Source organism: Chlamydomonas reinhardtii, chromosome 3 (assembly GCF_000002595.2).
Source record: "Chlamydomonas reinhardtii strain CC-503 cw92 mt+ chromosome 3, whole genome shotgun sequence".
In the NCBI taxonomy this organism is placed as follows: Eukaryota; Viridiplantae; Chlorophyta; class Chlorophyceae; order Chlamydomonadales; family Chlamydomonadaceae; genus Chlamydomonas; species Chlamydomonas reinhardtii.
In genome coordinates, this window is record NC_057006.1 from 6808526 (window position 1) to 6831522 (window position 22997).

Genomic DNA, 22997 nt, shown 5'->3' on the forward strand with positions numbered 1-22997 from the left:
ACGCTCGCGGAAGCCCGGCTTGGCAGCAAAGACTCAAGCTCCTTGCAAAGACCGACCTCCTCTTCCGTCAGCGTCTGCTTCTCGCCAGCCGTGAAGCGCACAGGGTCGCGCTTGTAGCCGTCCCACATCTTGCCCCACTGGCTGCGCCATGCGTTCTTGTACCAGCCACGCTCATTCTTGGGCTGGTTCTCTGCAAGCACGCGGTGGAGGATGGAGGATGGAGCAGAAGGTCCAGGTCAAACTGACGCAAAGTCTGCCTCTCGCGCATGTCTCTCAACGCACTCATTGCAAGGTGCTTATACAGTATATACAATTAGAAAGCAGACTCACTGTCCTTGACAGCGCGGGCGGCTGCGGTCGTCTTCTCGTAAGTGGTGCGCTTGGCGTTGAAGTCGGTTGCCTTCCTGGATATGTTGTGAAAGAGTAGTAGGATGAAGCAACATTATGTATAAAGACTTAACTACGGTCAGTTCAACAAGTCAACGCGGTCAAGTCCACTCTCATCCCCCTATTCCTCATCGCTCATGCTACTGACATTCCTCCGCATTCTAGCGTCCTTCCCATGCCAATACAGAAGAACAAAAACTCACTTTGTCCAGTCGGCCTGGAAGTCTTCGCGCGACAACGTGATGCCTCGCTTCAGGCTCCAGGCGTAGGCCGCGGCCATCTTGTCTTGCCAATACTTTTTCAACTCGCCATTGGCGGCCAGTCTGGTGTTGAGCAGGCGGGGGCCTTCGCCAGGGCCGCGCTTGGCGAAGGGGTAGAAGCGACGGACGGCCTCCATGAACAGCGCGGAGTCCGGCGTTCGCACGCGAGTGATGGGCTCTTTCGCGTTGCTCTTCTTGGGCTTCTTGATGGGGTCCTGCTTGGACTCGCGCACAATGGTGAGGGTCAGCCTCTGCTTCTCCGCATCCCACGAGGCGCAGGGAAGGGGGCAGGCGGGCCCGTCAGAGCCGCTGGCCAGGTACTCGAGAGCAAACGCCAGAACCTGCTCCGGCGAATAATACTCCACGGGGTCCTCGGGGTCCTCGGGGTCCACAGAGAGCTTGTAAGTGACGGTGGAGTCCGTCTCGGGGAGAAGATCCCCCCTGAACGTTTCAGGCTTAGTTCCAGGCGAAATCGTTGTCGCCCACTGATGGTAGACTTTGTTGGGATGGTCGGGATCCTTGATAAGGAGCTTGCAGACACGGGCGACCATGTTGGATGGTTGTGAGGTAGGGTAGTGCACGAAAGCCCTCTCTTGCAATTTAAAGCGCATTCAAACGATGGATTCCATCTCCCATCCCCGTTTGACTCAGGTCGGAGGCCAATTCAAACGGGTGAATCCAAAGGGTCCCCTCGAGTCCCTGGGCATCATCACCTTCTTGGTGTTTTTGAACACCTTCAATTTCAACACCTGCAAAACTGCTACGTATCGTTTGTAAAGGGAGGGACTGGTAGGGGTAGGGTTTTGCGCATGGGGCGGGGGCGGGCCGGTGGTGGGCGATAGCCAGAGACACGCGTTTGGGCTCGGCAAATGGTGGGGCATAAACAATATAAGCAAGAGTACATAGTAGCAGCACTGACTGCCACGGAGTTACAGGCGCGCCGACTTTGCCACCCAGGGCTCCGGGTGGCAACGTCGCGTTGAACGGCGTTCGCGGGCCCGGTGCCTCTTGATTTGGAAGAAGCACCTAATAGGAATGGAGCCGTCTAGCTCGGAAGAGGTTGGCCTGGAGCAGGGCGAGGCCCGCAAGGATTTGGACATAACTGAGACGGTTTTGAAGAAGGGGACGCTGTCGCTGTCATCTGATGAGGCCGTAATAGTAAGGTGAGATTTGAGGAGGGGAAGGGGGACACTCGCGGGACTTCCGCAAAATCACATGCGGGCTGCATGTGCAGGGCGGCACTTGCGAGGGCCGGCGGCGTTGTGCGGCTGGACATGCCGGGCATGCCTAAAGCCTCATGCCTCGCGGCACGAGTCGAGGAGGAGCAGCGGTGGAGGAGGGATCCTTCCAAGGCCGCCCACCGCGGGTGCCCCCCAAGGTTCCTGTTGGCGCTGGGCGAGAAGTGGAGGCGTCACGGCCGGGAGGAGGTCCAGGCCATGGTTGGGAGGGCTTGGATTGATGGGCTGTGGTGGCCGGGGTACGTCACATCGCCGGAGGCGGGCCTGGATTGGGCGGAGGCCTCAGATGGGGCATGGCGGGGGGGAGCGGGGGCGTCCGGGGCCGACCGGGCTAACCCGAATTGGAAGGGGCTGCCCGGAGCACGGATGTGGGGGCTCAGGCCTCGGCGCGAGGGGCTGGGCGCGCTGACTGAAATCCCACACAATCCGCCGGCTCTCGCAGGGAGCTAAGAAGGGCCAGGGAACGGGGGGACAAGTTGACGCTTTTCGCCGGCATTGCGGATAAGCTGGTACGGCTGGAGCTGCCACCCATGGCCAGGCCCCAGGCAATGGGCGATGAGGTGGGGGATGTGGCGCCGGACGTGGAGGAGAGCATCATGGGCATGGTGGAGGACAACGAGATCGTGTCCCTGTCCGCGATCCTGGAGCTGAAGGTGCGCAGCCGGGATGGGGCGGCAAGGCCATAGGGTGCACGTAATGTGGACATGCATGCATGCACGTGATGTGGCCTCGATGGCAGGCGGGCCTGGTCGGCATGCGTACGCCCTCATGCACGAATGCCTGCACAGGGCGCGTGCCTGGAGGAGGGGGAGTCCGGTGGCGTGGAGGATGGGCGGCCAGCTTCATCGACTACGGCAGCAGCCGCGGTGGAGGGCACTGCGGTGGCTGCACCACCATTGAATGTGGTGACGCCAAAGGAGGGAATGGCTGATGTGGAAGCAGCAAGCAGTGGTGCTGGTGCTGCCCGCTCTGGCACTGATGTTGTGACAGACCTGCCGGAGCCCGGGGTGAGGGGGGAACTTTGGGTATCTGTGGTGTGGGACCGCCATTACCCCAGGCCCCCCAACAGGCCGCGTGTGCAGGGGTCCTGAGCACTGCAATTGTGTGTTGGATGTCTTGAATGCCATTTGTGACCGTGTGTCCGCACCAGGTTGCTGCTGGAGAGCTAACCGATGGCACCTTGCTGAGGGAGCTGTACATCGCCCTGCGAGTCCCCGATGCCCTCCGCGACCTACTGCGAGGCAACGTGCGGCAACTGCGGCCGAACGTGCTCGACGCGTGCAATGCGCGCGCCAAAGCTCGTGCGGTGTTGGACCTGGAGGCGCAATCTGCGGGGAGACCCCGCACATCAGCGGAGCTAGCGCTGACCGTGTACTGGGACATGACGGGCAGGGCATGCCTGTTCTGGATTGACATGACGGGGACTGACGGCGTGTTCAACCCAGTCCTCCTGGTCCTGTATGTGCCGGGGCCGGTGATGCAGAGCAAGTACCCGGTGTTGGTGCGAGCGGCGCGCAACATGCAGCGGCGCCTGATGGAGGCGCAGACGCTGAAGAAGGTCCCCCGTGGTCGGCTGAAAGAGTGTGGCGGCGAAACTCACATGGCAGGCTACCGGCATGTGCAGACCAACAAGGCGAGCCGCGTGACCATGTGAGTGGTATGGGACTGGCAAGCGATGGCAGGGAGGGAGGGGCGTGCGTAGCGGTGGTGGAGCGGAACCTGAGGGGAAATCCAGGGAGGCGAGGGCTTTGGGCGGCGTTCGGGATGGCTTGGCAACAGATGCAAGGTGCACGGCCTGATTCCTTGACAGGTATGCGCACACATCGAGGAGCCACGAAGCGCGGGTGGTCATTGGTGCGTTCGGCCTGTGCATCGCCATGCTGCTGCTGGCGATGTGGGACTACCTCGTGACGAGCGCGAAGGAGACGGTCGCGGGTACGCCTGCAATCCTGGCGACAGGGGCGCCATGGGGCCTGGTTCCGGTTGGGCTGGACTACTTCACACACCCGCATCTGGACCCGGACGACGCAACGCCAACTGTCGTGTTCCTGGCTCTGTGGAAGTCGGCAACAGGGCGCCGGGTGAGCTGCCAGGCGTCAAGGGTTGGACGAGCTGGTGGGGTGGAGAAGGGACCCGGCGGAACGTTTTTGTGGCCGGGTGGAGGAAGGATGCAAATGCCAGCCAGGGAGCATTGCCCTGACCAAAGCCGGTGCTTGACAATTTGGGCGTGGGCTCGCTGGCGCGCTTATGGGTATGGCCCTGGCCTGCTGTATGACAGCTCACCCCTCATCGCCATGCAGTGCAAGGACTTCCTGGACGATGTGGAGCGTGCGGCGCATGTCAGCCGCAACCTGTTCACATTTGGTGGGGTCAGCGCCTACACCCGCACCCAGGACAGCGACCTGCTGGTGTTCGACGCGCGGCAGGTGGTGCACGGTGCTGACTTGCGTGTGCCACTTAACGCTAAATTCGATGAGGCGGGCATGCCGTGCGGCGTGACGGTGGGCTCTGGCGTTGTGTCACGCCAGTCTGATGTGAAAGTGGGGAGGGCCGAGGCACGTGGGCGGTTGGAGTTGGCGGCGGAGGGCAAGACCGCATCTCTGCATGTCATGTGCAAGCGCGGTGAGGAGTTTGAGGCGGAGATCCTGCGCATGGCCGCAAGCGCGGGGTGTGAGGCCGAGGCTGGATGTCATCCGCCATCCCAGAAGCGGGCTGCGGGTGCGGCCCTGCCGCAGTCAGCTATAAAGGGCCGCCGGGCGCAGGGCAGTGGTGGGAAGTGCTGAGCGGGCGGATCAGCCATGCACGGCTGGTCGCAAGCATGTATCGTTGTTGTTATGAGTTCCATAGGTAAACAAACAAGAGGCCGGAAGATCAATACTGTACTGATGGGAAACTTGTGTCTCAGATGCTGGGAAGCTTCCGGTGCAGGGCTGCGTGCGCTGTCGGCAGCCGGGAAGATTTCTTTAGTGGAACGGCGGGAAGGGGGCTGGGGCTGCATTGACATACGGCACCGGTGCAGGGCTGCGTGCGCTGCCGGAAGCAGGGAAGTTTTCTTTACTGGAAAGGCGGGAAGGGGGCTGAGGCTGCATCGTCATACGGCACCGGTGCAGGGCTGCGTGCGCTGTCGGCAGCCGGGAAGATTTCTTTAGTGGAACGGCGGGAAGGGGGCTGGGGCTGCATTGACATACGGCACCGGTGCAGGGCTGCGTGCGCTGTCGGCAGCCGGGAAGTTTTCTTTAGTGGAACGGCGGGAAGGGGGCTGGGGCTGCATCGTCATACGGCACCGGTGCAGGGCTGCGTGCGCTGTCGGCAGCCGGGAAGTTTTCTTTAGTGGAACGGCGGGAAGGGGGCTGGGGCTGCATCGTCATACGGCACCGGTGCAGGGCTGCGTGTGCTGTCGGCAGCCGGGAAGTTTTCTTTAGTGGAAAGGCGGGAAGGGGGCTGGGGCTGCATCGTCATACGGCACCGGTGCAGGGCTGCGTGCGCTGTCGGCAGCCGGGAAGTTTTCTTTAGTGGAACGGCGGGAAGGGGGCTGGGGCTGCATTGACATACGGCACCGGTGCAGGGCTGCGTGCGCTGCCGGCAGCCGGGAAGTTTTCTTTACTGGAAAGGCGGGAAGGGGGCTGAGGCTGCATCGTCATACGGCACCGGTGCAGGGCTGCGTGCGCTGTCGGCAGCCGGGAAGATTTCTTTAGTGGAACGGCGGGAAGGGGGCTGGGGCTACATCGTCATACGGCACCGGTGCAGGGCTGCGTGCGCTGTCGGCAGCCGGGAAGTTTTCTTTAGTGGAAAGGCGGGAAGGGGGCTGGGGTTGCATCGTCATACGGCACCGGTGCAGGGCTGCGTGCGCTGTCGGCAGCCGGGAAGATTTCTTTAGTGGAACGGCGGGAAGGGGACTGGGGCTGCATCGTCATACGGCACCGGTGCAGGGCTGCGTGCGCTGTCGGCAGCCGGGAAGTTTTCTTTACTGGAACGGTTGGTGGCCCCGGAAGACACAAGCCCAGAAGACATCATCATGTTACAGACTGCATCAGCCGCGTGAGCGGCTACCCAACTTGCACTGCTCCTTGCCAATCACCATCATTGGTTGGCAACTGAGAAAACAAGTGGGACGTAATGAAGTAACTTTTATTCTCGTCGAGCTTGCAGCGCATCACCTTCGAGTCAATGGCTTGCAATAGCACGGGGAACGAGTTCAGGAACGTCTGCTGGCGTTCTTGGTTGGGGGTTGCCTTGCGGCGACTAAAGTCTGCAGCATAGTACAACGACTGCGGCCGTACCACCTCCACCTTATGCAATTCGCAAATCGCCACACGGCATACAACCCCACGCACGGTTTGCACACGAGCATAGAATGCAACCTCTCCAACATACACAGACACGTCCTGATCGTCCTCTGGGGTGTCAAGGGATGGCGCATACTTAGTCTTCACATAAAATGACTCACGTGCAGTGGTCAAGTTATACTTTGTAGATAGTAAAACCTGGTCACGTCGTACAAGTGCACGTTTGAATATAATAACACTTGCGTTCTGCAAGTCACCCTCCACCACACCTGAACGTGTCGCAAAGTCCTCTTTACTAAAAGCCTTCATGAATGCTTCGAAGACAACTGTCCGCTCGGTCGGACCCGCCACATATCCGCGCCCAAGCAGCTGGGAACCCTCACCATCCTCTACATCCGCGCAAACATCCCCCGTCAATGTGACGTGTGCTGCACGGTAATCTGGCACCCACTCATCAAATGACTTGTACTGGCTCTCACCCGCAGCCAGTGCATGGCCGGCCTCTACCCCGGCTGGCCCGGTTGCACCACCATCCGCGGTGCCACCTCCCCTGCCACGCTCAGCTCGCATCTCAGCGAGCCGGGCACTTGCAAGGAACCCACTCACAATAATTTGCTCTGGACACCTGGTTGTGCGGAACTTGACCCCACTTTTGACCTGCTGCACACCGCGCTCGACCCAGAACTCAGTTGCAAACGCCACGTGCCCACGTGCACGCTCCTGCTCGCGTAGCCTACATGCCAGTAGATGCATGTTGTAGGTAGCAAACTTCATGCCAAACACGAGCTCCGAGTCACAGCAGAACTGTTTGAAGGTTACTGCTGCACTGTCACACGCAGCCTCCGAGAATTGGTCATACCGCAGATAATGCAGCATGGCCGTGCGCAACATCTCCCACATTCTCCCCAGGTCAAACTCACGATCCAGCCCTGCATCATCTTTCCGTGTAACTACCGGCATCACAACTTTATTAGGATCCCCTCCGTGCGAGTGCAGGACGTATAGGGAGAAGCAGTCCGTCCAGTGCAGCCATTCTTCCATGGTCCAGTACGAGCAGGGGACAATGTCACGGTAGGGTCGGTTAAAGTCATTAGTAATGATGAAATGGGATGCACGTGCAGTCATTCTGCGACGAGCCTCTACACTTAACACAAAGTCACTCTCAGCCTTCTTGACGGACTCGCCCAGCACAAAGTGCCAGAACTTCTTGATGACACCGAACAGAGCTGCATGCGCTATGGGCACAACCCACACGTTATTCATGTCTATGTACGACAGCTCCTTCGCTATGCAGGAAATGCCATGGCAACCCAGCGCCAATGCCAAGTCATGATTACTTTCCACAACCTGTGCCCGATCCATGTGGTGCGCATGAGAGATCCGGATCCTGCTGTCACCGCATAGTGCAGTCTCTGGCATCTGACAGTCAGGTGGCAACAGGACGTTCAGCGCTGTGTTGATGTCCGCCGGCTTGTTGTACCCCAGAAAGTATGTACCATGGCCGTTAGGGCCAGTCTCTCCCAGCAGCATGCAGTGCCCACATGCGTTCTTGGCCGCATGGGAGAGCCAAAGACTCAACGTCCGGTTTGCAGGCGTATCTGCGTGCAGACCAAGCAGAGGTCAACATACGGACCCAAGCACTCCCGCCCCCAGTCCTCCTACCCCCACCCCAGAACCACCACCACCAGCCCAACCCCGCCCCATCATGCCCACCTAAGCCACAGCACTCCTGCCCTCACCCCAGCACTCCCACCCCACCCCAGCACACCTGCCCCGCGCCCCGCCCCTGCACTCCCACCCCTGCCCCAGCTCTCCCACACCACCCTAGCATTCCCGCCCACGCCTGAGCACTCCTGCCCCCGCCCCACCACTACCGTCCCCAAACGCTCCCGCCCCAGCACGGACTAAAAGCCCACTCACCAGCAAAGATACCGCCCAGAAACATCTTGTGCCCAAAGGTTCGGCCCGAAGCAGCGTCCACCACGGTCATACCCTCGGTGCCAGGCCCGAAGGCCTTGAATGCTGTCAGTGTTGGGCGCAAGTAGACTTCCATTGAGTCAGGCTCCGAAGGTCCGGGCATGATGATCAGGGGGAAGCAGTGGCGGCGCTTGCTGCGTTGAGTCACTGGCAGGTCCGCGCACCTGAAGACAGCAGTTAAAGAGGGGAGCAATAAGGTCTGGTGGGTGATGATTACAGCATAGGCACATACCTAACGATGCCCATTACATCAAATGCACACGGAGACACTGTAGGTGCACAGGAAAGCAATTGCCCATACTATACAACAGGCTGAGGTCCGTCACACGCACCGAATGAACAGCATCCCGCAGCTGTACTTCTTGAATGAGAAGACCTCGCCGAAGTCAAAGCCCAGGTCGTAAGCCGAGCTGTCGGGCTCGAAGAACTCGCCGGAAGTCTTGGCATTGATGTCTTGCGCGTACCGCGAGCCGTAGAAGTCGTCAGGGTTGTTGTCGCGCCCTGTGCCGCGAAACGTGCAGAACCGTGGGTCCATGAACATGCCGCGCACGACATTCTCGACACCGAAGTCGTAGAACCTCTGTGGGAAGACAGCACGTGCACGCGGTCATGGCAAAGGGCACTGAAGTCAAGAAGGGTTGACGGAACAAGGGCATGCAGGATTGGGAGACCTGGGGAGACTTATTGCTATGGGGAGGCTCCGCATGGGCAACAAGTAAAGCATGCAACGTACCTTGTTCGGAACTGGTTGGTGTCCTGGCCGGGCAGGCTTAAACCGTCGATGGCCGCAGCCGCACTCATCTTGCAGGTGCTGGTGCCACTCATCTCGAGGGAAATCAGGGAACAAGCACTTGTCGCTCAAACAAACGTGCTTCTCAAAGTCACGTGCGTCTGGAATGTCCAACATCTTCTTCATTATGTACAGCGACGGGGGCAAGTTATTGCCAGGTGGAAAGCACAAGTCACGAAGGAAACGCAGCTGACGGTCCGCAACATTATCCCGTACGCGCCCATCAATCTTCTCCTTCATCCAAGCGTAAGCAAACTGCCCCACAGTGATAGGTGCAGCTGCGCAGATAGGTGTCGTACCGGAATTGCAGTAGTGTGCCAGCGGAGAGGGTGAAAGCCACGGAAAGGGAGGTGCATCGCGTCAATCAAGTGCGCTGTTACATACACAGAATTCCGTGGCGTTGCAGTGGCAGTTCGAATACCCATTCCATTCCAGTGTTGCCCGCGCCTGCTGCTGCGCCCACCACGCCATACCCCAGAGCTCCCTTGTCAAAGCCTGTCGAAATCCCGCTGTCCCAACCCCGCCCGACCCGACCCGACCCACATCCCGACTTACATTGAGTGCCTGTTCTCCACAGCGGCTCTGACATGATGCCCTTGAAGTGCTGCACAGACCGCGCACCATGCTGTAGTTCGGAGATGTTGGTGGGTTGCATGACCATACCCTGCGCCGCAAGGTCGTTGGCAACCGCACCGGCTTGGTCATCAGCATCACCGTCGCCGTCAACAGGCGCCAGGTGCCCGAATTGCTGCAGAATAGCATTCAGCAGCTCAATGGTGTTGATGTTGGCAGGGTCGTCCTGGTCGAGAGAAGCCACAACGCGGTGTAGAGCTGCCGCCAGGAAATGACCTGTGGATTGGGGGTGGGGGGGCAGGGTTGGGCGGGACATCAGGGTAATGCAAAGTTAGATGTCGCTCCTCAACGATCTGAACATAAGCCATGTCCGGAAGCGAGAACCCCAGGACAGAGGCATGACCCAGCACCCAGACCCGGGCTTGCGGCGCGCAAAGGAGGACCGCAACCTGCGCGATACTACCCGGTTCAGCGTCAGCAGCATCTTCCTCTTCCTCATCGGAGTATAGGTAGTCGCTGTCCACCCGGGCGCTGCCGCTATTACTGTAGCCACCACCACTCCTGTCACTGCCATTGCCAACATTCCCGCCGCCGCCGCCGTCGGTGCCGCTACCGCTGCCGGTGCCACTACCGCTGCCGGTGCCGCTACCGCTGCCGGTGCCGCTACCGCTGCCGGTGCCGCTACCGCTGCCGGTGCCGCTACCTCTGCCGGTGCCGCTACCGCTGCCGGTGCCGCTACCGTTAGTGTCCATGCTGTCGCTCTCACTAACAGAACCCGCAGGCGAATCCCTCCCTCCCTCAGGAAAGTCAGCGTCTCCTAGGCCGCCTTCGCCACCGGTACCGGCAGGGAGAGGGAGGTCCCGAGGTGCACCCTCACAGCATTTTTCGTGGCGAGAGCAAGCCGCTCTATCCTTCAACTGTGTTGGCGAACGGCATCCAGGGTTGGTGCACGTGTAGACGGGGTCTCCGAAGTGGTTTCGAAAGCGGGTGAAGCGGTGGAGGCTGAGCCAGTTGTCTGCGTGCACACGGTGTGGTTGTAAGTCCTTTGCCGTGCCAAGCCTCTTGACTCCCAACAACTATACCTGAGGGTGCTGATGGCCTTCTCTTTGGAGTGCCACCCATTAGCCGTGCGAGCACTTGCAGCTCGGAACCGGACGCCAGGCCACGACGTGCCAGCACGGTCGAACGCTCCAGCAGCGTGTCGCCGCCGCGCGCGACCAAGCGCCATATCCGGCTGTTATCTAGATGGAAGAGGGTCGTGGAAGCGATAAAGTCGAAGACAGAGCCCACAGTGGCATCGACAGGTCCCACGAACGTGACGAGTTGCCCTGAAGGAAGCCTAATGAAGATTTGTAGCTCTTCCGTTTGTGAACTTTGGCTGATAGCCCGAGGAGCAAAGCTCAGGTGAACCGTTGCCAGAGCCGCCAGCACTAACACTAATGTTAACATTGACAGCACTACGTGCGCAGTAAGCGCTGAGGTGGGTTGGTCGGCCTGGAGCCATACAAGCCCGCTGTGAAGCGCGCTCTGAAGGCCCCAGGCCGCCACCAACGGAACAAGGCCCGTTGGCAGACGTATCATGAGTGATTCATGAGTTCGTCAGTCATGTTTATGTTTTCAAGAGAATAGCGGTCAAACGAGGCAAGGGGCAAATACTTGGTGGTGGGCGACCGATTGCACCGGTGTCACCGATGCTCGCCTGTGCCAATGCCTTTGCTTACTGTATCTAGGCTTATAGGCTTGTTGTAAGCAGTATCGGCACATATCGGCTGGCTGGCGCAGGCTGGCTGAACTGCGCCTAAAGGTTGGTTGGGGCGACGGGGCAGAGGCGGGGCTGGCCAGCCCGCCCGGGTGCAGGGCCAGGGGTGCAGGGGCTTGCGGCAGCAGGCGCAGGTGCAGGGGCCAATCTGCCCATGACAGCCCACATACTGCCGGGCAAGGCTACATTTGTCGCAATAGCAGTATAGGCTAGTGTAAAACACCGTGCGCACCACGGTATGGGTCCCCTTCAAAGTAGTTCGCGTCACTGTTCGCGTCTCAGCACTCGCGTCACGATACGCGGCCAGACGCCCCCTGACGCATCCTGACGCGCTCGGACGCGCTGAGACGCGCCGAGACGCGAGTTTCCCGTCGTTACAGTGTGGGTCGGACGGGGTCCCGTACGAGGTGTACAAGGTATTCTGGGCACTGCTGGGCCCGCGCTTGTGTGCTGCTGCTGCCGCTGCCTTTGCTGCCGCTGCAGACGCCCACGATGGCGGCGAAATGGCGGCGGCGCTGCCTGCTTCCTGGCGGGAGGGCATCATTACGCTCATCTACAAGGGCAAAAGCCTGGACCGCGCCGAGCTGGCGTCCTACCGGCCCATCACGCTGCTCAACTGCGACTTCAAGATGGTGTCCAAGGCCGTCAACGCCCGCCTGCAGCCCGCCCTGGATGCAGTTGTGGATGAGCTGCAGACTGCGTTCATCACCGGCCGCTGGATTGGAGACAACGCGCTGTACCTCCAAGGCCTGATCGAATGGATGCGCCTGGACGTGGGCGCGGACGGCACGCCACGGCAGGGTGGTGCGCTGTACTTCTTGGACATTGAAAAGGCGTATGACCGGGTGCACCGGCAGTGGCTGTATGCGTCCGCGGAGGGACTTGGGTTTGGGCCGCGCATGCTGCGCTGGATCCGCCTGCTCACTGCCAACGGCTCTGCCCGCGTGTATGTGAACGGGATGCTCTCTGACGCCTTCCCAGTGCTGAACGGCTTGCCGCAGGGCAGCACCGCCTCACCACCCCTGTGGGTCATCCAGATGCAGCCACTGACGTCCTTTCTGCGGCGGCAGGTGGAGCAAGGGGCACTGCGCACGCCCCTGTTACCCAGCGGCGAGCAGGCGCCACCGGCTGCCCACCACGCTGACGACACGACCCTCACGGCGCGCGACCCGGCGGTGGACGGGCCGGTCCTGATGGCGGCAGTACAGCTGTTCTGCCGCGCGTCCAACGCCCGTGTCCATCCGGACAAGAGCAAGGCCATGGGCCTTGGCAGGTTTGCGCACCTGACGGGCCCTTGCCCACACACGGGGGTGCCGTTTACCACTGGCGCCGTGACGCACCTGGGTGTGCCCCTGTCGTGGGACTCGGATGCGGCTGCAGCTGACTTGTACACCCGGCGGGCTCGCGGCATGGCGTTTGTGGCACGTCTGTGGGCTGCCCTGTCTCTGACTCTGGTTGGCCGTGTGCACATTGCGAAGCAGGTGCTGGCGGCGAAGCTGGCCTACCACTTCAGCTTCCTCAACCCGTCGCCTGCGCAGCTGAAGGAACTCACCGACCTGGTGGACCACTTTGCAGCGCGCTCCATGCACGCTGAGGACGCCAGCCTGGTGTCGCACGGGAACCCGCTCCTGCTGCCAAAGCGGGAAACGGCCTGTCTGCCGTACAAGGATGGGGGTGTCAACCACGTCGACCTGCCTGCGTTCCTGTCTGCCCTGCAAGCTAAGACCTTCGCCCTCCTTGCCCAGCCAGGCCGGCAACCCTGGAAGATGCTCACCCGGGCGCTGCTTACTCATGTGCGCCCGGACTCCGCCACCACGTGGGCGTGGGTGTACAGCGACGCGCCGGCGCCAGCGGGGCTGCCTGCCCGGCTGGCGGCCGCGGTCGGCCACGTGCGGAGCGCGGGCGTGGAACAGCATCCGCCGCAGCCAGCCACTCAGCCGCCAGCGGCGCCGCCGCAGTGGCGGGTTAGCCTGGACCAGCTGTGGGTGGCTAACGCTGCGGGGGCTGTGTCCTACGTCCACTACACGGGGCGGCTCTTGGAGCCTGGGCCTGGCGTGCTGCCCCCGGCGGTGGATGGGGCGTGGCAGCCTGCCTGTGTGCTGCAGCATCGCAAGCCGCGGCACCTGTGGACCTTTGAAGAGCGGGCGGCGTACGATGCAGCATCACCAGGGGACCGGGCGGGGGCGTGGCCTCGGGCGCCGTACTTCCTGGCGCCGGAGGCTGGGGTGGTGGTGCACCCGGAGCACTGCCGGATTGCGGGTGTCAGCTTGGCGGACTACACGGTGCGGGACGTGCGGCGGGCCATCACCGCGGCCAACCCGGCCGCACCTCCGGCTCCGGCCCGCCCCGCAGCCATGCCGTGCCCGGCGCCAACACAGCAGGCGGGGGATTCGGGGCCCCAGCCGGCGGCACAGTCGCGGCTGGCGGAGCGGGAGGCGGAGTGGCAGCGTGCAGCGGCGCAGCTGACAACCACGGCGGCGCAGCATTTCCACAATAACCCGGTGGCTCTGGACCCCTGGCTTCACCGCACCTCCGCGGCAGCCGGGCTGCAGAACACGCCGGCGAGAGAACTGCAGTCGTATGCGTCCCCGTCCCAGCACTCGGGTGAGGGGCCGCGGCGGTCCGCGCGGCTGCAGGAGCAGGCGGCGGGAGGGGCGGGACCTAGCACTGGGCCTGCCACGGCGGCGGCGGCAGCAGCGGCGGCGGTGGAGGGCGACCCTCGCATGCCGCCCCCGGATGCGTCCCTTCTGCGGGGTACGTGGCGGAGGCTGTGGGACAGCCACGCCAGTCGGGGGGCAAAGGTGCTGGTGTACAGGCTGCAACATGCTTACCTGCCTTGCGGGCTGTACAGGGCGGGCAAGGGCATTCGGCCACGGGTGACCACGGGGTGCGGGGGGTTGGGGGCGCACTGTCCTCACCCCGCCTGCGGGCCACCTGGCCCGCGGGCGTGGGCCAGCCTGACGCACATCTTCCTGGAGTGTCCAGCTTATGCGCAGGCGAGGACGTGGCTGCAGCAGCTGTGGGCCTGCGTTGCGCCCCAGGCAGCGGCGCCGCCAGTGACGGACGCGGGCTTCATGCTGGGGGACCGCATGGGTATGTGGGCCTCAGGCCCGCGGGGGGCGGGCGCGCTGCTGTGGAGCACTTTGCGGGCCACCTTCTTGTACGCCGTCTGGTGTGCGTACTGGTCCCGCGAGCCTGCTAAGCAGACGTCGGAGCATGTGGTTCAGGAGGTGGTCAGCGAGCTGCGCAGGGTGATGCAGCTGCGTTTCACTGCCGCCACGCTAACCCCTGAAACCCTGTCGGCTCTGCCCACTCAGCTTCTCACCGCACAGCTCAAGGCGGCTAAGCTGGAGCACTTTGTGGCCATCTGGTCGGCGGGTGGCGCGCTTTGTGAAGTGGAGGAGGTTCAGGGTGGGTCACCGAAGTTGAACTTGCGGCTGACGCTTGCATCACCTGTGCAGGCCCCCTAGGTTTCCTTTTGGGCGGCGTTTCGTTCCAGGCGCTGGCGTGGCGTTTATCGTCATCAGCTTATCTGGCGCCCATGTGTTTTAGCTCTGGCTGGCGTCGCAGCGCCTGGGCGGCTGTGGGACTTCCTGCTCAGCGCGTCTTGCAGCGGGCTGGAGCCCGCCTAGTCAGCGCCACATCTGGCCCGTTTAGTTTTCTGCTTGTGTCTCCTCTGCCGGTTCTCCTGGGGTGTTGCTTAAGCAACCGACTTGTGGGGGTGGGGTGGGTTTGGGCGGGGCGAGTGCGTAGCGCTGGTGTTTCCTCTTCTGGCGCGCGGTGGTGGTGGTTCTTGCGGTTAGGCGGTGGTGTAGGTTGGTGCTTGGGTTAGGTCTGGCGGTGTTTTTGTGCAACCCCTCCCGGGGGGCGGGGGGGCCAGCCTTCTGCTCTGTCTGCCGGGTCGGGGTGGGGTGGGGTGGGATGGATGGGGGTGGTTGGTGGCGGTTTTCGAGGTGTTTGTTTTCTGTTTTTCTTCTCTTTTCTTCTCTTCTTGCCCTGTCAGGGTTCTGGTCTCGGGGACCAGGCTGCTTTCGGGCAGTAGGGGGGCAGCGCGTCTGCCCCTGTTCAACCTTGTAAGGATGATTCCTCAAAAAATAAAAACACGAAGCGCAGGCGCAGGTGACCCACGTCCCAATCCCAACATACCACACGGCCCGCCGCATCCGTTGACGGCGGCTGCAGTACGCAGCCTGGAAGGGACAGCCGACTCCGCGCCAGGATAGCCGCCCCACAGGAGTGGGGCGACGCTGCCGGGCTGGCAGCGAGGCAGTGGCGCCACGGAAGGCACGCCCCCTGCGCGGCACGAAGGCAAGACTCCAGCGCCGTCGTGTCAGTAGCGTGGGTCTCCTGCACCATCGCCACATCTGCCCCAACTTGCTGCAGGTGCGAAACCAGCGCCCGCGCCTTTAACGGCGAGCCCAGGCCGTTGACATTCACTGTCAGCAGCCGAAGGGTCGCCGCTCCCACTGGTGGCCGCATTATGAGCCCCCGCCGGCCACGGCAACGCCGTGGCGGTTGCGGTTGCTGTTGCTGCTGTGGCGTTTGCCGCGGCGGCCGCCACCCTGGCTGGGGGGCGCGCCGCCGCTGCTGGTGCTCATGCTAGCGGCGCCTGAGCTGGCGCCGCCGGGGCGCAGTGGAGCGCTGCCCAGGCTCATGAGGCTGGAGGTACTGCGGCTGCGGTGCTGGCGTTGCCGGCGGCTGGGCCCGCCGGCACCGCCGGGGTCCTCCTGTCCACGCTTAGCGGACCGCAGGGTGCGGGCCTCGTCATCAGCTTATCTGGCGCCCATGTGTTTTAGCTCTGGCTGGCGTCGCAGCGCCTGGGCGGCTGTGGGCCTTCCTGCACAGCGCGTCTTGCAGCGGGCTGGAGCCCGCTTAGTCAGCGCCACATCTGGCCCGTTTAGTTTTCTACTTGTGTCTCCTCTGCCGGTTCTCCTGGGGTGTTGCTTAAGCAACCGACTTGTGGTGGTGGGGTGGGTTTGGGCGGGGCGAGTGCGTAGCGCTGGTGTTTCCTTTTCTGGTGCGCGGTGGTGGTGGTTCTTGCGGTTAGGCTGTGGTGTAGGTTGGTGCTTGGGTTTGGTCTGGCGGTGTTTTTTTGCAACCCCTCCCGGGGGGCGGGGGGGCCAGCCTCCTGCTCTGTCTGCCGGGTCGGGGTGGGGTGGGGTGGGATGGGTGGGGGTGGTTGTTGGCGGTTTTCGAGGTGTTTGCTTTCTGTTTTCTTCTCTTTTCTTCTCTTCTTGCCCTGTCAGGGTTCTGGTCTCGGGGACCAGGCTGTCTTCAGGCAGCAGGGGGGCAGCGCGTCTGCCCCTGTTCAACCTTGTAAGGATGATTCCTCAAAAAAAAAGGAGCACGTAGTCCATGTAAGCCGTCTGCACCTGCTGCGCGGCGTCATCCAGCTGCTCCGTCACGTCGGAAGGCAGGGGCGTGCCTGCAGGCTGGGCAGAGTACAGGCGCCACCAGCCAGTGAACTCGTCGCGCAGCTGTGCCAGGACGGCGGTACGGCCTGCCGGCACACGGCAGACAGCCCAGTCCGGTACGGTGGCGCCCTGGTCACGGAGGTAGCCGAGGAGGCGGCCACCAAGCGCGTCGCGGCCAAGCTGCGCCCACTCATACCCCTGCACATCTGCGCAGCGGTTCTGGTGCGTCACGAGGTCAGAGCCGATGGCAACACACGTGTCGCGGGTCAGGCAAACGGCCCCGTACTCCGCCTCACTGCCCGCACCCCCACCAGCGCGCCCAGCCGTGTCGGCCGAAACCCCAGCCGGCGCGCCCAGGCCCCTGCCCCTGCCCTTACCACCACCCGCCGGTTGTGACGTCTGCGGTGGCGGCCCCGCCTGGGGCGGTGGCTGGGGCACTGCCCGCCCCGCTCCTCCACCGTGGCGCCCCGACCCGCTGCCCCCACCAGCCTGCTGTCCCCCTGCCGGCCACCCAGTTAGCACGTGCGGCGGCGAGCTAGGACCGTCCTGCGGGGGAGGCAGCCTGCCGCCCAAGCGCCCTGCCCTCTGCTGCGGGAGCTGGGCGGGGCCACAGCACCCTGTGGAGCGGGGCTGTTGCTGCGGCGGCGGCTGCGGTGCGTGCGAGGCTGGTTGCACCCGTCGCCCACGCCCGGCCCAGCCTTGTCTACCATAGCCCCGGCACCCCTCAGGCCTCAGACCATGCGCCGCTACCTGTGTGCAGCCTGGCGCAGGCATGGCGGCGGCTGTAGCAGCACCGCCGACGGCCCTAGCCAATCTCCCCATCCCCACCCCCACACCACACCACTCCCACCCCAGCTAGCTGTGCCTCGTGCCTTCGCTTCCAGCCTTGTCTCGCACGTCCCCGGCACCCCTCAAGCCTCAGACCATGCGCCGCTACCTGTGTGCAGCCTGGCGCAGGCATGGCGGCGGCTGTAGCAGCACCGCCGGCGGCCCTAGCCCATCTCCCCATCCTAACCCCACCCCCACACCACACCCCCACTACCCCCACCCCAGCTAGCTGTGCCTCGTGCCTTCACTTTCAGCCTTGTCTACCAAAGCCCCGGCACCCCTCAGGCCTCAGACCATGCGCCGCTACCTGTGTGCAGCCTGGCGCAGGCGTGGCGGCCACCTGCAGCACCGCCGGCGGCCCTAGCCCATATCTCCCCATCCCCACCCCCACACCCCCACACCCCTACCCCACCCCAGCTAGCTGTGCCTCGTGCCTTTGCTTCCAGCCTTGTCTCACACGTCCCCGGCACCCCTCAAGCCTCAGACTATGCGCCGCTACCTGTGTGCAGCCTGGCGCAGGCGTGGCGGCGGCTGTAGCAGCACCGCCGGCGGCCCTAGCCCATCTCCCCATTCCCACCCCATCCCCACCCCCACCCCCACCCCAGCTAGCTGTGCCTCGTGCCTTCACTTTCAGCCTTGTCTACCAAAGCCCCGGCACCCCTCAGGCCTCAGACCATGCGCCGCTACCTGTGTGCTGCCTGGCGCAGGCGTGGCGGCGGCTGTAGCAGCCAATCTCCCCATCCCCACCCCCACACCACACCACTCCCACCCCAGCTAGCTGTGCCTCGTGCCTTCGCTTCCAGCCTTGTCTCGCACGTCCCCGGCACCCCTCAAGCCTCAGACCATGCGCCGCTACCTGTGTGCAGCCTGGCGCAGGCGTGGCGGCGGCTGTAGCAGCACCGCCGGCGGCCCGGCCCATATCTCCCCATCCCCACCCCCCCACCCCCACACCCCTACCCCACCCCAGCTAGCTGTGCCTCGTGCCTTCGCTTCCAGCCTTGTCTCGCACGTCCCCGGCACCCCTCAGGCCTCAGACCATGCGCCGCTACCTGTGTGCTGCCTGGCGCAGGCGTGGCGGCCACCTGCAGCACCGCCGGCGGCCCTAGCCCATATCTCCCCATCCCCACCCCCACACCCCCACACCCCTACTCCCACCCCAGCTAGCTGTGCCTCGTGCCTTTGCTTCCAGCCTTGTCTCGCACGTCCCCGGCACCCCTCAAGCCTCAGAACATGCGCCGCTACCTGTCTGCAGCCTGGCGCAGGCATGGCGGCGGCTGTAGCAGCACCGCCGGCGGCCCTAGCCCATCTCCCCATCCCCACCCCATCCCCACCCCCACCCCCACCCCAGCTAGCTGTGCCTCGTGCCTTCACTTTCAGCCTTGTCTACCAAAGCCCCGGCACCCCTCAGGCCTCAGACCATGCGCCGCTACCTGTGTGCTGCCTGGCGCAGGCGTGGCGGCGGCTGTAGCAGCACCGCCGGCGGCCCTAGCCAATCTCCCCATCCCCACCCCACACCACACCACTCCCACCCCAGCTAGCTGTGCCTCGTGCCTTCGCTTCCAGCCTTGTCTCGCACGTCCCCGGCACCCCTCAAGCCTCAGACCATGCGCCACTACCTGTGTGCAGCCTGGCGCAGGCATGGCGGCGGCTGTAGCAGCACCGCCGGCGGCCCTAGCCCATCTCCCCATCCCCACCCCCACACCCCCACACCCCTACCCCACCCCAGCTAGCTGTGCCTCGTGTCTTTGCTTCCAGCCTTGTCTACCAAAGCCCCGGCACCCCTCAAGCCTCAGACTATACGCCACTACCTGTCTGCTGCCTGGCGCAGGCGTGGCGGTGGCTGTAGCAGCACCGCCGGCGGCCCTAGCCAATCTCCCCATCCCCACCCCCACACCACACCACTCCCACCCCAGCTAGCTGTGCCTCGTGCCTTCGCTTCCAGCCTTGTCTCGCACGTCCCCGGCACCCCTCAAGCCTCAGACCATGCGCCGCTACCTGTGTGCAGCCTGGCGCAGGCATGGCGGCGGTTGTAGCAGCACCGCCGGCGGCCCTAGCCCATCTCCCCATCCCCACCCCCACACCACACCCCCACTACCCCCACCCCAGCTAGCTGTGCCTCGTGCCTTCACTTTCAGCCTTGTCTACCAAAGCCCCGGCACCCCTCAGGCCTCAGACCATGCGCCGCTACCTGTGTGCAGCCTGGCGCAGGCGTGGCGGCCACCTGCAGCACCGCCGGCGGCCCTAGCCCATATCTCCCCATCCCCACCCCCACACCCCCACACCCCTACCCCACCCCAGCTAGCTGTGCCTCGTGCCTTTGCTTCCAGCCTTGTCTCGCACGTCCCCGGCACCCCTCAAGCCTCAGACTATGCGCCGCTACCTGTCTGCAGCCTGGCGCAGGCGTGGCGGCGGCTGTAGCAGCACCGCCGGCGGCCCTAGCCCATCACCCCATCCCCACCCCATCCCCACCCCCACCCCCACCCCAGCTAGCTGTGCCTCGTGCCTTCACTTTCAGCCTTGTCTACCAAAGCCCCGGCACCCCTCAGGCCTCAGACCATGCGCCGCTACCTGTGTGCTGCCTGGCGCAGGCGTGGCGGCCACCTGCAGCACCGCCGGCGGCCCTAGCCCATATCTCCCCATCCCCACCCCCACACCCCCACACCCCTACCCCACCCCAGCTAGCTGTGCCTCGTGCCTTTGCTTCCAGCCTTGTCTCGCACGTCCCCGGCACCCCTCAAGCCTCAGACCATGCGCCGCTACCTGTGTGCAGCCTGGCGCAGGCATGGCGGCGGCTGTAGCAGCACCGCCGGCGGCCCTAGCCCATCTCCCCATTCCCACCCCTACCCTGGCCGACGCAGGCATACCACGTTGCCCAAGCAGCGAAGCAGCTAGTGTACTCCCTGTACCACGACATTGAGGAAGTCTCGCACATTCAAGCTGGGCCCATCACTAAAGCCGTCACTGCCCCAGAGAAGGGTGACAGTCTCCACACCGAGCGCTACTATGAGGTAGCTTGGAAGGACACAATCATCGTTAAAGGAGCGGCTGAGGCCTACACCCGCATGAAGTATACTGGGACTGCTGCCGCACACATGGGATACGGGCAAGCGTGCTGCAAACATTTCCTGCGCATGAAATGGGACCCCACCAGCGAACCCGTAGACAAATGCCCCCCCTCCAAGGGTGGACCCCTGCCATCTCCGAACACTTGCGGAAACTTGCAGAACCCCCTACACCCATGCCACAACCCAAGCCCAAAGACGCCCGTCTTACACCTGCCCAACAGCAAGAGCGATGGACGCAAGCCGACGTGGCCGCGTCCCACGTCCGACGTACCACCAAACAGAACACGCGCATTGACACCAACCCGTGCAATCCCTACCTCGACGTCCACCCCACCGGAAGGTATACAATCCAAATCCCAGACACATACACTGATGAACGCACCCTCGCCCACGTCTACAGCCCTACCGGACGCCACATAGCATCCGTTACGCTAGGCACCTTGCTGACTCTTAAAGCTCGATATGAACACACCCTATCTACCCACCATGACGCAACCAGCCCGCACCGATCTCAAGGGGGCTTCCCGGAAGACTTGGCTAAACTGCTACTCCGCGCACGGGTAGACAGCAAAGGCAAGACATGCAAGTCGGCCCCCCAACCACTGGAGTGGCCCGCGCGCGTAACCCTCCCCCGTGACCGCACAGCCCCACGGGGCCGACCATACAGCCACCGTGCAAAAGCCCGTGCAAAGCAGCTAACTAGACCCCAAGCCCCAGCAGCACGGGGCCTGGACACATGCCCTACGCCCATGCCCACGCTCTCTGCCCTCTACACCACACGAGCTGCCTTCCCCACTCGGAGCAGCTACCTGTACGATGCCGCCACCATTGTTTGGACCGACGGATCTTGCATCAAAGTTGCGGCCGGTGAAGATGGCAACGAAATGAACAAACTCGGTGCTTGCGCGTGGTCCCAACAGACCGAACACATCTACGTCGAACCAGGCGGCCTCAACAGCACCAACACAATCCAGAGAGCCGAACTATCAGCCATTCTCGTTGCGTTAGAATACATCCGCCCCCGACTCTGTCTGCTGGGCATGACCCAAGTAACCATAGCCAGTGATTCCCTAGTGTCTCTCTACTTGATCCGCCGAGCCCTTACTGCACCACAACGACTCCTACTATCCAAGCATAAAAACCTGCTGGAAAACATACTCCACGAGCTACAAATGTATGCCGACGCCGGGGTCCCAGTCCAGCTGCTGAAAGTCCGCTCTCACACAGGGCTCCACGGCAACGAGGAAGCTGACAAAGGTGCCGCCAAAGTCGCCGCCAACGACATGGAGGCCGTGGGGCAGGCCATACGCTTAGCACCAGACGAACCGTGGTCCAACATCTGGTGGTCCAAACGCAACTCTGACAATTTCTACCTAAGTGACCTAAACCGTGGAGTCCTGAACTCATTGCCCCCCGAAGCACAACAAGGCTTTACCAATAATACACCAGTGCTGGAGCAATGGGCGGAAGCATCTGCCAACATGTGCCCCACCCTCAGCAACCGCACCCTTGCCAGCTCCACCAGGCACCCCTGGCTGGTCAAGCAAATACTCTACGCCCGCTACGGCTACCTCTTCAACGCACAGCTTAAACGGCGCTACCGCCTGGGAGGGAACGGCAACTGCCCCCTCTGCCACACCCCTGACTCCGGAGGGCACATCCTAGGAGGCTGCACACACCCTAAAATGAAAGGCGCGTACATCAATCGGCACAACTGGGCAGTCCAGCGTGTCGCCAAATGCATCTCCAAAGGGACCTACGGGAACGGGTTCATGGTCATGGACGCGGGCCCCCTAGCCGACCTGCCACACTATGCGTCTGCACAACGCCCCCCCGCCTGGCTGGCTGCGGAGAGGACATCATCACCCCTTATTACAAGGCTCAGACCTGACATTCTGTTCATCCCAAACCTGCCCGCCCATGAAACACATAGAGAAGGGTACTGCCCGCCCCTTAACAAAGCACGGCTGCCCATCTATATCCTTGAAATCGGTTACAGCTCTGACGTTCGCCATTTGGACAAGCGGGAAGAAAAATCTCAACAACACCAAGAACTCAAGCGACTGCTGGAAGCGGCCGGATGGACGGTCCACTACTCCACCAATGAATGCCTTGCGCTCGGAGTGACTGGGGCCATCCCTTGCAACCTCACTAAGCTGCTCACCTCTCAACTTGGGGTGACCCACACAGCCGCACGAGTATGCGGAGAGAGGCTCCACACACACGCTGTGAACAGTGCGGGCGGCATTATCAAAATGCGCCGAGTAACCGAGCAGGAACTCAAACCGAGAGGTGGGTGAGCCACGGCTCCCCCACACCTCCACGGAGTGCGTGGTGAGGTGGCAGCGCGAGGGGGATGGGCCTCCTCGCCCTAGCCACCTTACCCCGATAATCCACGCCAGGCCCCATGGGCCGGCGTT

At 63.0% G+C, this 22997-nt stretch overlaps 3 protein-coding genes across 3 annotated transcripts; 1 reads left to right on the top strand and 2 right to left on the bottom strand.

Annotated features, from left to right (window-relative positions):
- Positions 1 to 1360, bottom strand: CHLRE_03g198212v5 (uncharacterized protein). The gene is made up of 2 exons (XM_043061282.1): positions 591 to 1360; positions 1 to 404 (listed from the first exon to the last, which is right to left on the bottom strand). Exons 1-2 carry the CDS (start codon positions 1196 to 1198, stop codon positions 314 to 316), a joined length of 699 nt encoding a protein of 232 aa, XP_042926411.1. The 5' UTR covers positions 1199 to 1360; the 3' UTR covers positions 1 to 313.
- A 210-nt stretch (positions 1361 to 1570) lies between these two features.
- Positions 1571 to 5937, top strand: CHLRE_03g198224v5 (uncharacterized protein). The gene is made up of 6 exons (XM_043061283.1): positions 1571 to 1810; positions 2328 to 2538; positions 2674 to 2892; positions 3036 to 3535; positions 3696 to 3966; positions 4186 to 5937. Exons 1-6 carry the CDS (start codon positions 1683 to 1685, stop codon positions 4666 to 4668), a joined length of 1812 nt encoding a protein of 603 aa, XP_042926412.1. The 5' UTR covers positions 1571 to 1682; the 3' UTR covers positions 4669 to 5937.
- A 67-nt stretch (positions 5938 to 6004) lies between these two features.
- Positions 6005 to 11000, bottom strand: CHLRE_03g198236v5 (uncharacterized protein). The gene is made up of 4 exons (XM_043061284.1): positions 9975 to 11000; positions 9494 to 9787; positions 8882 to 9216; positions 6005 to 8728 (listed from the first exon to the last, which is right to left on the bottom strand). Exons 1-4 carry the CDS (start codon positions 10261 to 10263, stop codon positions 8471 to 8473), a joined length of 1176 nt encoding a protein of 391 aa, XP_042926413.1. The 5' UTR covers positions 10264 to 11000; the 3' UTR covers positions 6005 to 8470.
- Positions 11001 to 22997: the final 11997 nt, after the last annotated feature.

What these genes read in the sequence shown, in the direction of transcription:
- CHLRE_03g198236v5 (XM_043061284.1), bottom strand. Translation starts at nt 10,263, where the DNA reads ATGGACACTAACGGTAGCGGCACCGGCAGCGGTAGCGGCACCGGCAGA. An exon ending in TGCTGCTGACGCTGAACCGG is followed by an intron (nt 9,788 to 9,974) that starts GTAGTATCGCGC and finishes CCCAATCCACAG; the next exon opens with GTCATTTCCTGGCGGCAGCT. An exon ending in ACCAACCAGTTCCGAACAAG is followed by an intron (nt 8,729 to 8,881) that starts GTACGTTGCATG and finishes GTCTTCCCACAG; the next exon opens with AGGTTCTACGACTTCGGTGT.
- CHLRE_03g198212v5 (XM_043061282.1), bottom strand. Translation starts at nt 1,198, where the DNA reads ATGGTCGCCCGTGTCTGCAAGCTCCTTATCAAGGATCCCGACCATCCC. An exon ending in TTCCAGGCCGACTGGACAAA is followed by an intron (nt 405 to 590) that starts GTGAGTTTTTGT and finishes CAACATATCCAG; the next exon opens with GAAGGCAACCGACTTCAACG.
- CHLRE_03g198224v5 (XM_043061283.1), top strand. Translation starts at nt 1,683, where the DNA reads ATGGAGCCGTCTAGCTCGGAAGAGGTTGGCCTGGAGCAGGGCGAGGCC. An exon ending in CCGCGATCCTGGAGCTGAAG is followed by an intron (nt 2,539 to 2,673) that starts GTGCGCAGCCGG and finishes ATGCCTGCACAG; the next exon opens with GGCGCGTGCCTGGAGGAGGG. An exon ending in CAGACCTGCCGGAGCCCGGG is followed by an intron (nt 2,893 to 3,035) that starts GTGAGGGGGGAA and finishes TGTCCGCACCAG; the next exon opens with GTTGCTGCTGGAGAGCTAAC.